Below are 13,676 nucleotides of genomic sequence, written 5' to 3'. Positions count from 1 at the left end.
AAACCCATTAAATTGCAAGTGCGTACCGCAGATGCCAAACCACATCAGGTACTCGGAATTCTGAGAGTGAGCATGCAATATAATAAGCAGCAAGAAGATATTGACTTGTATGTCATACCTTCTATAGCTCAGCGATTAATTCTTGGCATAGATTTTTGGCGTATTTTTGCATTAGCACCTGGAATTATTAGCTCTATTTCTGAAGAAGAAACTGAAAATATCGAATTTGAAGATCACTATCCATTGTCCAAATTACAATCTCGTCAACTGGAAGCGGTCAAAGCATTATTTCCGAATTTCGAAAAGCAAGGTCTCGGACGAACTGCGTTAATTAAACATCATATAGATATTTCTGATGCTAAAGCGGTGAAGCAACGAAAACTATCCAATTAGTCCAGCTGTAGAGAAGTTGATGTACAAAGAGATTGATCGTATGTTAGAGCTAGGAGTCATTGAACCGTCACAGTCAGCATGGAGCTCACCTATTCGTCTTGTGGTGAAACCAAATAAGGTCCGGTTATGTCTTGATGCGCGAAAACTTAACGAAGTAACGAAAAAGGATGCTTATCCTTTACAGAAGGAATATTTGCTCGTTTACCAAAAGCTAACTTAATTACGAAGTTGGATCTTAAAGACGCTTATTGGCAAATTGAGTTGTCTGATGAAGCCAAACCGTTAACAGCTTTTACTGTTCCCGGTCGTTCGCTGTTTCAGTTTAGAGTCATGCCTTTTGGGTTATGTAATGCTCCATCCACAATGTGTCGATTGATGGATGACTTAATTCCACCAGACTTACGTTATTGTGTTTTTGGTTATCTTGATGACTTATGTATTGTTTCAGGAGATTTTGAGTCACATTTGGCAGTATTAGTGCGTATAGCTGATCAATTTAAAAAGGCTAATCTCACATTAAATATTTCCAAAAGCAAATTTTGTGTTACAACAGTAAACTATTTAGGATACGTTATTGGAAGCGATGGAATTTCTCCAGATCCAGAGAAAATATCCTGTGTCCAAAATTGGCCCACACCCAAAAACTTAAAACAAGTACGAGGTTTCCTTGGAGTTTGCGGATGGTACCGACGGAAAAAATGGATGGCGCTTAAGTTGTATACCTATACATTACCGCTAAAGTAGATGATTTATATTACTTGTAATATATATTTTGAAACTTAAGTGAGTAGGAAGGTGCTATGGTGTGCTTAGAAGTGTTTGGCGTAAGCCTGCATGGAGCCGTCATTGGTACAGATCTTGGTGGTAGTAGCAAATAATCGAATGAGACCTTGGAGGACTGAAGTGGAGAAGGGTTTCGTGTGCACAGTGGTTGATCACGAGTTAGTCGGTCCTAAGTTCAAGGCGAAAGCCGAAAATTTTCAAGTAAAAAAAAGTAACTAAAATTTATATTTTGTCATAATTAAAAAACTTGAATAATTTTGAACGAAAGGGAATACGGTTCCAATTCCGTAACCTGTTGAGTATCCGTTTGTTATTAAATATAGGCCTCGTGGTCATCCTGGCAACAGGAACGACCATAAAGAAGCAATAACATGGTTTATGTGCTCGTTCTGGGTAAATAGACTTTCTATCATTTATGGTAATTTCTTGTTCCCCGTATAGTTTAGTTACGTAGCCAATTGTGGAACTTTCTTGGTAACATTTTTAAGAAAACTAGTTGGGCAACTAGTTAGTTTTTTTAAATTATAACGATTATCAATTAACAATCAATTCAGAACTGGCACGGACTTGGGGAATCCGACTGTCTAATTAAAACAAGGCAATGTGATGGACCTAGCGGGTGTTGACACAATGTGATTTCTGCCCAGTGCTCTGAATGTCAAAGTGAAGAAATTCAAGTAAGCACGGGTCAACGGCGGGAGTAACTATGACCTTCTTAAGGGAAAACTGCGGAAAAAAAAAAAAAAAAATAGCCAAATGCCTCGTCATCTAATTAGTGACGCGCATGAATGGATTAACGAGATTCCTACTGTCCCTATCTACTCAGTCTGGTTTCAACTGTTGAGCTGAACAGACGTGCTGAGGGGTGCCTGCATTTCGTAGTGTTTTTGCGATAACAGTTATTTGTTGTCTTTCGAGTAGCGGTAAATTTTCGCGTGTGCGCTTTGTGCTTCTCGTTCGCTGTGTGCGTGTGAGTAGCGTGGGAAAATCGTCGCGCGTCGTTGCGAGTGTGTGCGTGCGTGTGCTTGTTTTAAGCGCTCTTAAAGCAGATTAATTTCGTGTGACCTACTTTCTGGTGAGTACAGTTGTGTGTTTTTTAAGACTTGCACAAAAGTCTTGGATGCCAGCGTGCAAGCCGGCCGTTGGAGCTGGGGGAGAGGTCCGTCGATGGACGACCTCCTTCGGTGGCTGACGGGAAGGTTAAGCGGAAGGGGGGATCGGCGTCAGCGAAGAAGCTGAAGAAGGCAGCTTCTTTAGATGATGCTGGGTTAGGTAAAGAGTGTCTGGGAGCCGCTAGTGGTGGTGTCAGCGCCGCTACTAACGTGCTTAGTGTGGCTGAGGAGAATCTGGTGTCTGCAGATTCGACACCGATGTGCTCATTTGGGGAGTATGCTTGAAGAGTTTAGGGTGGCTGAAAAGGCAGCAGAGGCGTTGGTTGCTCCATTGAGCAAGCCAGGACCAAAGATGCGCAAGGGGAAGCCCAGTAGACAAAATGAAGGCGATCAGCAAGGACGTGCTCACGCTCGTATTTGCTGATTGCGGAATGCAAGGCAATGCGCTGGTTAGTGTAGTTGACTACCTAGCGGAAATGGAGACGCTGCTGTTTTCGCAGATGGCGGAAAATGAGCGTCTCCGAGGACGGTTGGAGGAGGCTCGCACTCATTCGAGTAGTGGCCACTCTAATGACCCTTTCCGAGCGCCAGCGCCGGTTAGTGGGGGTGCTCCGCTGCGTGCACCAGTTGCCAAAGGCGGTCCAAAGTCGGCAACGCCGTCTACCCCGGAGACTCCGAAACCCAAGCCAGTAGACCCATGGGTCCCTCGTGGTCCGCAGCAAGACTGCGAAGACCTCAAAAGAAGTGGTTGATCAGGTGGTGAAGGAGGTAGGGCCAACCCTGGGTGTACGGGTGCACAAGGTTCGTCCTCTTCGGGATGGTGGTGCTATTATTCGCACTCCATCCTTTGCAGAGCGGAAAGTGATCACAGGAAACACGAAATTCAAAGAGGAGGGGCTTGAAGTGAGTGTGAATGTTAAACTAGGGCCTAAAATTGTGGTGACGGACGTTCACTCGCAGATTACTCCTGACGAGTTCATGAGTGATCTTTACGAGATGAACCTCAAGGACAGTATGTCTCTTGAGGCCTTCAAGAAGGGCGTCCGTATGGTGAGCAAGCCATGGCCTATGACTGGTGGGTCAGCATCGGTCAATGTTGTGTTAGAGGGCGATGGCATGGCCATGCAAACTCTGCTCGATGTTGGCCGCTGCTATAACAAGTGGTTTTCTTTCCGCTTGAGGAACTTCAACCCGGTTCTGAACTGCTTCCGTTGCCTGGGCTTTGACCATAAGGACTGCAGGGCCAAGCACGATGTCTGTCGGCGCTGTGGTCAAATGGGCCATCGTGAGTGCGAGTGCCGAGGCATACTCGGCAATTTGCGATCGGTGATTCTATGCACTCGGGTAAAGCCGGTGCCGGTGGTTATGGGTAAGTGTATCCGATACACTTGGTAAAAAATTATGAGTGGACCGGCACGATTGTATGTATGTACATACATATGTACGTTTGTGTGTATGTATATTGAGATGCAAGAAATGCCGTCGGCTTTTTGTATTGTTCTTGTTATTGCTGGTGCGCTGTTCTTGCACTCATTTTATTTCTTGAAAATTTAAATTCGAAAACTATTTTTTGGCTTTGTGTAGTGTATTTATTTGATGTCTTATATAATTAATAAAAATCAAATTTTAATTTTAAAGAATTCTAATATATTGATAAGAAACAAAACAAGTAAAAATACAACTAATCAGTTTTGGAAAATCCGGGTTTTATAAAGTGAAATTTTACCTGTTTTATGAGTTCTTGGGTTTTTTATATTCATCAATAACCGGAAAATCAGAAATTTTATTACCTGTTTATTACACTATTGTAAATGCTTATATAATTGCAAAAGGGTATTTTGCATATTTGTACAATTTCCATAAATTTCAGGAAAAACCATCTGTTATTTTCTTTGATCATTTGTAAAAGTTAAAACACGCAAAAATCATTCACAAAGCAAAAGTCATAAAATCTAACCGCGAGCCGCGACACACAAGCATCAATAGGGGTGGGGGAAAAACACCCAAGTGTTTGATCAAATACTCGAGTGTCTGAGCAAAACACTTGGGTGTCTGAGCAAAACACTTGGGTATCTGAGCAAGACACTTGGGTATCTGAGTAAGACACTTGGGTGTTTTTCAGAATTTGAACAGATACTCATAAGACACAAGCCATTTCGTCATGAGTGCAAAAATGATCGGTTGCACGGAGAACAACCACCGGCAAGACACAAGTGTCAACAAGCCGAGTGTCTAAAATGATCGGGTGCACGAAGAACAACCACCGGCAAGACACAAGTGTGTACAAGCCGAGTGCCTAAAATGATCGGGTGCCGAATAAGCAAGTGCAAGAAAGGCCTGAGTATGACAATGACTCATACTCGCAGCACTCGCATGATTTTGAGTAAGTGTGTATCTCTTACTCGGTTTGCGAGTGCTAAGTAGCACCGGCACTCAAAAATTTATGGGTGTGAGTTGAGTGTCGAAATTTGCCACCCTTGACGATGTCTGGTGCATATGGAAAACCATATAAGGACATTGTAATTTATTAGCATGTATGGAATTTATCAAACAATTTTGATAAGAGTTTATTTAAATTAACATAAAATAAATTTCAAAAATAGATAAAGTGCTGATAGATTATATGAGTACAGTGCGTTAATTTTTCGGAATTATATAAATGGCATGATTATCATTGATTTTTATGTTTATTATAAGCACGTGTATGATTAACAATGCGAAAGATTCAGGATACCTTCGAGACCCGTCTTGAAACACGGACCAAGGAGTCTAACATATGTGCAAGTTATTGGGATATAAACCTAATAGCGTAATTAACTTGACTATTATTGGGATTAGTTTTTTAACTATTTACAGTTAATTAACGCAATCCCGGGGTGTTCTATATAGTTATGTATAATAATATTTATATTATTTATGCTTCTAACTGGAACGTACCTTGAGCATATATGCTGTGACCCGAAAGATGGTGAACTATACTTGAAGTCAGGGGAAACCCTGATGGAAGACCGAAACAGTTCTGACATGCAAATCGATTGTCAGAATTGAGTATAGGGGCGAAAGACCAATCGAACCATCTAGTAGCTGGTTCCTTCCGAAGTTTCCCTCAGGATAGCTGGTGCATTTAACTGTTGTATAAAATAATCTTATCTGGTAAAGAGAATGATTAGAGGCCTTAGGGTCGAAACGATCTTAACTTATTCTCAAACTTTAAAATGGGTAAGAACCTTAACTTTCTTGATATGAAGTTTAAGGTTATGATATAATGTGCCCAGTGGGCCACTTTTGGTAAGCAGAACTGGCGCTGTGGGATGAACCAAACGGAATGTTGTGGTGCCCAAATTAACAACTCATTCAGAAACCATGAAAGGCGTTGGTTGCTTAAAACAGCAGGACGGTGATCATGGAAGTCGAAATCCGCTAAGGAGTGTGTAACAACTCACCTGCCGAAGCAAATAGCCCTTAAAAATGGATGGCGCTTAAAGTTGTATACCTATACATTACCGCTAAAGTAGATGATTTATATTACTTGTAATATAAATTTTGTAACTTTAGTGAGTAGGAAGGTACAATGGTGTGCTTAGAAGTGTTTGGCGTAAGCCTGCATGGAGCCGTCATTGGTACAGATCTTGGTAGTAGTATCAAATGAGACCTTGGAGGACTGAAGTGGAGAAGGGTTTCGTGTGCACAGTGGTTGATCACGAGCTAGTCGGTCCTAAGTTCAAGGCGAAAGCCGAAAATTTTCAAGTAAAAAAAAAGTAACTAAAATTTATATTTTGTCATAATTAAAAAACTTGAATAATTTTGAACGAAAGGGAATACGGTTCCAATTCCGTAACCTGTTGAGTATCCGTTTGTTATTAAATATAGGCCTCGTAGTCATCTTGGCAACAGGAACGACCATAAAGAAGCAATAACATGGTTTATGTGCTCGTTCTGGATAAATAGAGTTTCTATCATTTATGGTAATTTCTTGTTCCCCGTATAGTTTAGTTACGTAGCCAATTGTGGAACTTCCTTGGTAACATTTTTAAGAAAACTAGTTGGGCAACTAGTTAGTTCTTTTAAATTTTTAATGGTCGCAAATGACAAAATTGTGCGTAAAATCTCTTTCTCCTTGAGATTTTAAATTTGCCGCGCAAAGTTAGCGAAGACACAAACCATGGCACGATAAAGGGACAATACACCTCTGCAAATTAAATTTTCCTCCGTGGTGAATTGTCTAGCGAAAGATCGTAGGAGAAGGAGACGAGCTTTGTCACTTTGGCAACGACAGCTCTCATTCTTTTCTTATTGGACATTCTTGGTTGATGGTGTTTTAATAAAACAAATATAAAACACATGCATCACCAGAAAAGAAGAAATACATAATCTGTCATTATCATCAGCATCCATCGATGCTTTTTTGCTTTGAGCAAAATAAATACACCAGCTCGTTACGCTTGCTACGCAAAGGTAATTATTTCTATGAAATAATGAAATTTTACATTGGTCCTAACTTCGAATTTTTTCTCATATGTAGATTGTGAAAATTCGTCTAAGCCGTCATTTTTGTTATTAAATAATACGGATAGACAAAATTCTACACCTATAGTGGATTTGAATTCCACAATTCCGGCGCATGTTAGTCAGCGGAGGCCGACTATTTCGTGCCGGAAGCTTTTTATATTTCTGGTCTGCCGCCTGCAGAACCAAAAAAATGCAACAACAGTGAAGTGCAGTGCATCTCTGGGCAGATCACTCTTGCACCACTGTGCCGAGCCGCGCAAGGCTCTTGTACCAGAATCGTCACTTCTCTCGTTTGCCGCTTCTATCGTTCGCCGTCTCCACTCAGCAGCAGCAGCATCAGCAGCAGTGCAATGCCAGTGCCAGTGCTAGTGAAGATGTGTAGTGCAAGTTTGTGAATAATAGTATGACAAAAATAAGTTTGTTTAAAGTTAAAAGGTCATACAATAGTTGTGCACAGAGGCAATAGTAAAAGGGGTAAAAGCCCAAATAAAAAGCAAAAAGATTTGCATTTGCCGTCAATATATTAAAAACAATTTAGTTGCCATACATATAAAATAATAAGAAACGAAAAAGATAACGAAAAGTAAAGAGAAATATCAATTGTAATTTGGCACTTATTTTTTTTTGCGCTATTTTTTTTTTTGGTTTGCTTTGTTTTGTTTACCATTCTTGCCCTAGGCATTAAAGGGTATATCCAACGTGAAACACAAAAATTAAAAAAAAAAAATATATATAAATAAATAAATAATGCAAATATAATCTCATACATAATAACAAGCCACAATAAAACCTTGTGCAAAACAATAATAATTATGACAATGTGTGTGTATGTGAACAACCAAACAAAAGTATATACCCTATAAGGTATATAAACAATCATTATTATCATCATCATTAAAATCATCGTCATCATCAACATCATCATCACCAACAGCAACAACATCATGAAGGCCTTCGTCGTGGAGTTCTGTCTGGTAAGTTAAAAGTCCGAGTGTCCGAAATAAAAATACATAAAAGAAGTTTGTATAACATAAATATTCGTACATATTTAATTACATACATACCTACATACATACATATGTTGGTGCCTGTTCGGCCACGCAGCAGCTGCCCACAGTTTTTCTTGCATTGTATTTTTCATACTTCTTCGCAGTTGCGAAAGCTTCAAACAGCATATGAGCTGTCGGCTGATACCCTAACTTTTGGGTCAGGCCTATACCTTTTTTAGTACTGATTTGCTTCCGCCTATATTGTTACTATTATTATTGTTTGTTGGTACAGCACAGTGGGTTAAATATGATTTACAAGTAAATAAATGAACATCAAAATTAAATATTATAAATAAAATAGAGAAAAATAAATAAGTAAAAAATAAATATTAAATATGAATTAAAAACAAATAAATAAAAAGTCAATATTAAATTTGATAAAAAATTTAAATATATAAAAATTAAATAAACACAAAAAAATGATTTAAAATTAAATAAATAAAGTCACTATTAAATTTGGATAAATAAAAATATAAAAAGTAAAAATAAATAAAGTAATAACAATTAAAAATAAAATAATGAAACTTATAAATAAAATAAATAAAAATTAAATAATAAATATGATTCAATAATAAATACAATAAAATAAATATTAAATATGAGTAAAAATATTAAACAAAAAATAAAAATAAATTCAATACAATTTTTTTTTGTTTAAATATGAGTAAAATATTGCAAAATAATTAACTTTAAAAAAAAAAATAAATAAATAAAAATTTTAAAAGTGGTGGAGATATTAAAAATCAATAAATAAAAAAAAATAAATATTTAAAATAAGTAAATAAATAAAAAAATGTTTCATAATACAACAAAAATAAAATAAATATTAAAAAATACAAAAATAACGATTTGAGAAGAAAATAAAGATTTTAAAGTAAAAATAGTAAATTTAATAGAAAAACCTCATGAATCTGTTTACTAAAGCGCGCATCCAAAAATAGTTGCCAAAATTTGTTTGCTTATGAATTATTGATTGTTTATTAAATATTATTAGTCATTACATCTGCTTCTTTTTTAGTTATTATTGTAAATGAGCAGTAGCCGTTGCTAATAAAAAAAAAAATATTGTATTGGATTAAAATAACTGCCCTATAAAGAAAATTATGGAAATAATTATACCGTCATAATTCTAATTCATTTTGAACCAATGGTTTTGCTTTTGTTATAAATAAATACTGATGTTAACTTTGAGTTATTGGACTTTAATAATAAAATTCTAGATTTTGTTCTGATTTCCGGAGACATGGGAGCATAAAATAAAGGGGGAGTTGTAATAGTTTTGGGGTCATAAAAACCGTTTCTTCTTATGACTATGGTTGGGTGGGTATAGACCAGGGTGTGGCAGTTAACATCTTATAAGACCACCCCTGCTTTTCTTAAATTTTGTCCGAATTTCAACAGTGTGCCTGCATTTGTTTTATTGTTTATTAGATATTGGCAGTATTCAGATCGAGTCGTATTGTAGATTCGAGTCGGATTAGATTATTGACAAGAGGATCGACTCATGTGTTTTGTTTTTTTTTTTTAGAATCAGGAGGGACTCTATAATAATTAAGTTTTCGTGGCTTTGTGTAAAGCATAGCAAAAACCCACCTCACAATCCCGAAAGAGCTAAGGGTTCAAAGGTCCCCGCTCCGCTATATGCTTGCACGCGAGATGGTCGTGAATGATATTTGCAACCGTCTTCTCACATCCGGGGCTGACTATTCTTAGGAATTTTTGGTACGCCCAACGTGAGACTGGCAACGTCACATAAATTTTTGGCGCCCAACGTGGGGCCGCAACAACTTTAGCATCGTGAAACTTATAACAGCATCGGAAGATCCGATACAGGTTGTTGTTGGCCTACTTTGATGGAAGTAGGGCAGAAGGAGTAAAGTGTCTTTGATTCTGGACTTTGACTAATCTTACGTATGTGAAATTACTCGACCGAATCGCACTTTGCATCTTTTAAGGATTATCTTGTGTAATTCTGTTATCGATTATCGAGAGCCTTACATCCTTCAATACCAAGCTCGTTTGTTTTCGCTAGGTCTTATAAATTGTTGGAGCAATTTAAGTAATACCTCTTTATACATTTTCGGAATTCGAATATTTGAATCTTTGAATATTATCGACCAAAATTATCGGTATTGAGATTGCTTAATAGTTCAAATAATTTATTAGTTTCTAGTAACTTTTGCTCTTTTTTTGGTATCGCATTGATGAAGATCGATTGTAACTCCGCTTTCTTCTGGAATACAATAGTATATGCATAGGAAGCCTTCGATGTAATCAGGTATCAAAAATGACAAAGTTTAGTTTCAATAGCCCATATTAATAATCCTCCACTGTTGAGTCGGAACAAAGTTTAAACTCCTTTTTATTTATGTCTCTCAAAAATGTCGATGGAAATCTAAATTTGAAATATGCCCGTTACACGTAGTTTTGAAGAACCTCAGCCACTGCTACCAGCAGAAGCGGCTGAAAATATTTGTCATATTTGCAGTGAACACATGTCGCATACACAACCTTGTGCGATAACTAATTGTGGTCATGTGTTTCACAAAAATTGTCTAGAAAATCGAATCAAAAGTATTAAAGAGTGTCCAAGTTGTTTGAAAAAGGTTAGTCATAACGAATGGAAAGTGGTTGTAGGAAATCATTCGCCTAATGCCAAACAGCAATCGCAATTGTCTACGCAACCAAATCCACCCGTAGTCTCGCAAATCGTTACACGTTCATTGCAACGTCAATTTGACGCCGCGCAAGCGTTGTCGGCGGCCGATGAAGAAGCGAGAAGTAATGTTGATCACAGTACAAGTACTGAGAGGAATTCTCCACTTCGTAGTACGCCCAACAATCAGGGGGCCAGACCAAAAGTGCCTGCTTATGAAAGGGGAAATGCACATAGAAGAAGAGGAAGACCATTTAGACCAGCACAGCCTTCGAGACCAAATAATGGTCGTCGTAATATACAAACTCCAGAACCAGATATAGAATCAATCGTAAGAGAAACGGTGAGTCGAGTAATCGCTTCTATGAATAGTTCAGGTTTGATAGTAGCAACTGCAGCAGCAGCAGATCAAACCGTGGAAGGGTTATCGTCCAGCCAGAGAAGCTCACGTAACACCAATTTGGGTCCACTATTGACTACACATAAAATTGCTGATATGTTACAAAAGTGGGGTGTTCGTTTTGATGGTTCGTCGGAAGGTTTATCGGTTGAAGGATTTTTGTATAGAGTGAACATTCTCACTCGAGAAAACTTAAACAATGATTTTCAATTATTGAACAAACATATTCACTTATTACTGAATGAAAAAGCCAGTCGTTGGTTTTGGCGTTTCCATCGAAGAGTTCAAACCTTCACATGGGAAGAGTTTTGTGAAGAGTTAAGAGAGCAATATCGCGAGAGCCGTTCTGTCACTGAACTTCGAGAACAGATAAGAGCTCGTAAACAAAAAGTTGGCGAATCTTTTGATTCGTTTTATGAAAATATATGTAAGCTTATGGATAAGTTGTCGGTCAGTTTTCCAGAAGACGAATTCGTAGAAATGATTCAAGGTAATCTGCTAACAGATATGAAAGACAGGTTATTGTTTGAGAAAGTCTCATCTATATCCGCTTTACGTCGTCTGGTACAAAAACGCGAAAATATTCTACAGGAAGTTGGAAAGAATCGGTCAGTATCTTTTAAGGCCAAAGAAACTTCTCGAGTTTATGCTGTTGAAGAAACTGCTCTCGAAGAAGAGTCTAGTTCTGAGGTCGAGGCAGAGATAGCTGAATTAAAGCGAGGAACTGCTTCTAAATTAGTTTGTTGGAACTGTGAAATCCCCGGACACATCTGGGAGAATTGCTTAAATGAGCGTAGAGTTTTTTTTGTTACGGATGCGGTACTCCTCAGGTATACAAGCCGAATTGTCAAACCTGTAAACAGAGGTAGGAAAACCGTCAATCCGGGGCATTCAATGCAGGAATGATGTCCCGACAGTAGAGATAGATAATAAAATTGAACCTAAGATTAGAGAAAATGAAGGATACATCGGTGATGAACTCACGATGTTAAGATTTTTACCTTACCATGAAAGATTAAGGAATTATAATTTTAGTAAGAGATAGAATTTTTAGAACACATTTAGTTAAGAGCCGTCGTAATACCTTACGTATGCGAAAATATTATAGAAAAATAAAGAAACAAAAGAAACTGGTTATCTCAACAATTTTTCAAAATGAGTCGGAAAGTCGCGTTCCTAACTTTTAGCGAATTTGGTTTGCTCGACACCGGAGCCAACATTAGTTGCATTGGATCGTCGCTAGCATTAGAAAATTTTTCTGATTTACCAAATTTTAAAACCATTAAATTGCAAGTGCGTACCGCAGATGCCAAACCACATCAGGTACTCGGAATTCTGAGAGTGAGCATGCAATATAATAAGCAGCAAGAAGATATTGACTTGTATGTCATACCTTCTATAGCTCAGCGATTAATTCTTGGCATAGATTTTTGGCGTATTTTTGCATTAGCACCTGGAATTATTAGCTCTATTTCTGAAGAAGAAACTGAAAATATCGAATTTGAAGATCACTATCCATTGTCCAAATACAATCTCGTCAACTGGAAAGCGGTCAAAGCATTATTTCCGAATTTCGAAAAGCAAGGTCTCGGACGAACTGCGTTAATTAAACATCATATAGATATTTCTGATGCTAAAGCGGTGAAGCAACGAAACTATCCAATTAGTCCAGCTGTAGAGAAGTTGATGTACAAAGAGATTGATCGTATGTTAGAGCTAGGAGTCATTGAACCGTCACAGTCAGCATGGAGCTCACCTATTCGTCTTGTGGTGAAACCAAATAAGGTCCGGTTATGTCTTGATGCGCGAAAACTTAACGAAGTAACGAAAAAGGATGCTTATCCTTTACAGAAGGAATATTTGCTCGTTTACCAAAAGCTAACTTAATTACGAAGTTGGATCTTAAAGACGCTTATTGGCAAATTGAGTTGTCTGATGAAGCCAAACCGTTAACAGCTTTTACTGTTCCCGGTCGTTCGCTGTTTCAGTTTAGAGTCATGCCTTTTGGGTTATGTAATGCTCCATCCACAATGTGTCGATTGATGGATGACTTAATTCCACCAGACTTACGTTATTGTGTTTTTGGTTATCTTGATGACTTATGTATTGTTTCAGGAGATTTTGAGTCACATTTGGCAGTATTAGTGCGTATAGCTGATCAATTTAAAAAAGGCTAATCTCACATTAAATATTTCCAAAAGCAAATTTTGTGTTACAACAGTAAACTATTTAGGATACGTTATTGGAAGCGATGGAATTTCTCCAGATCCAGAGAAAATATCCTGTGTCCAAAATTGGCCCACACCCAAAAACTTAAAACAAGTACGAGGTTTCCTTGGAGTTTGCGGATGGTACCGACGGAAAAAATGGATGGCGCTTAAGTTGTATACCTATACATTACCGCTAAAGTAGATGATTTATATTACTTGTAATATATATTTTGAAACTTAAGTGAGTAGGAAGGTGCTATGGTGTGTGCTTAGAAGTGTTTGGCGTAAGCCTGCATGGAGCCGTCATTGGTACAGATCTTGGTGGTAGTAGCAAATAATCGAATGAGACCTTGGAGGACTGAAGTGGAGAAGGGTTTCGTGTGCACAGTGGTTGATCACGAGTTAGTCGGTCCTAAGTTCAAGGCGAAAGCCGAAAATTTTCAAGTAAAAAAAAGTAACTAAAATTTATATTTTGTCATAATTAAAAAACTTGAATAATTTTGAACGAAAGGGAATACGGTTCCAATTCCGTAACCTGTTGAGTATCCGTTTGTTATTAAATAT

The 13,676-nt window shown here is 37.8% G+C and overlaps 1 protein-coding gene across 1 annotated transcript; it reads left to right on the top strand.

Annotated features, from left to right (window-relative positions):
* Positions 1-6,648: 6,648 nt before the first annotated feature.
* LOC127566289 (uncharacterized) lies at positions 6,649-7,267 on the top strand. The gene is made up of 2 exons (XM_052008305.1): positions 6,649-6,743; positions 6,811-7,267. Exons 1-2 carry the CDS (start codon positions 6,686-6,688, stop codon positions 7,164-7,166), a joined length of 414 nt encoding a protein of 137 aa, XP_051864265.1. The 5' UTR covers positions 6,649-6,685; the 3' UTR covers positions 7,167-7,267.
* The last annotated feature ends 6,409 nt before the right edge of the window (positions 7,268-13,676 follow it).

This window comes from Drosophila albomicans, unplaced genomic scaffold (genome assembly GCF_009650485.2).
Source record: "Drosophila albomicans strain 15112-1751.03 unplaced genomic scaffold, ASM965048v2 utg000161l_pilon, whole genome shotgun sequence".
Lineage (NCBI taxonomy): Eukaryota > Metazoa > Arthropoda > Insecta > Diptera > Drosophilidae > Drosophila > Drosophila albomicans.
The sequence above is the reverse complement of the archived record's forward strand: the minus strand, read 5'-3'. Positions and strand labels throughout refer to the sequence as shown.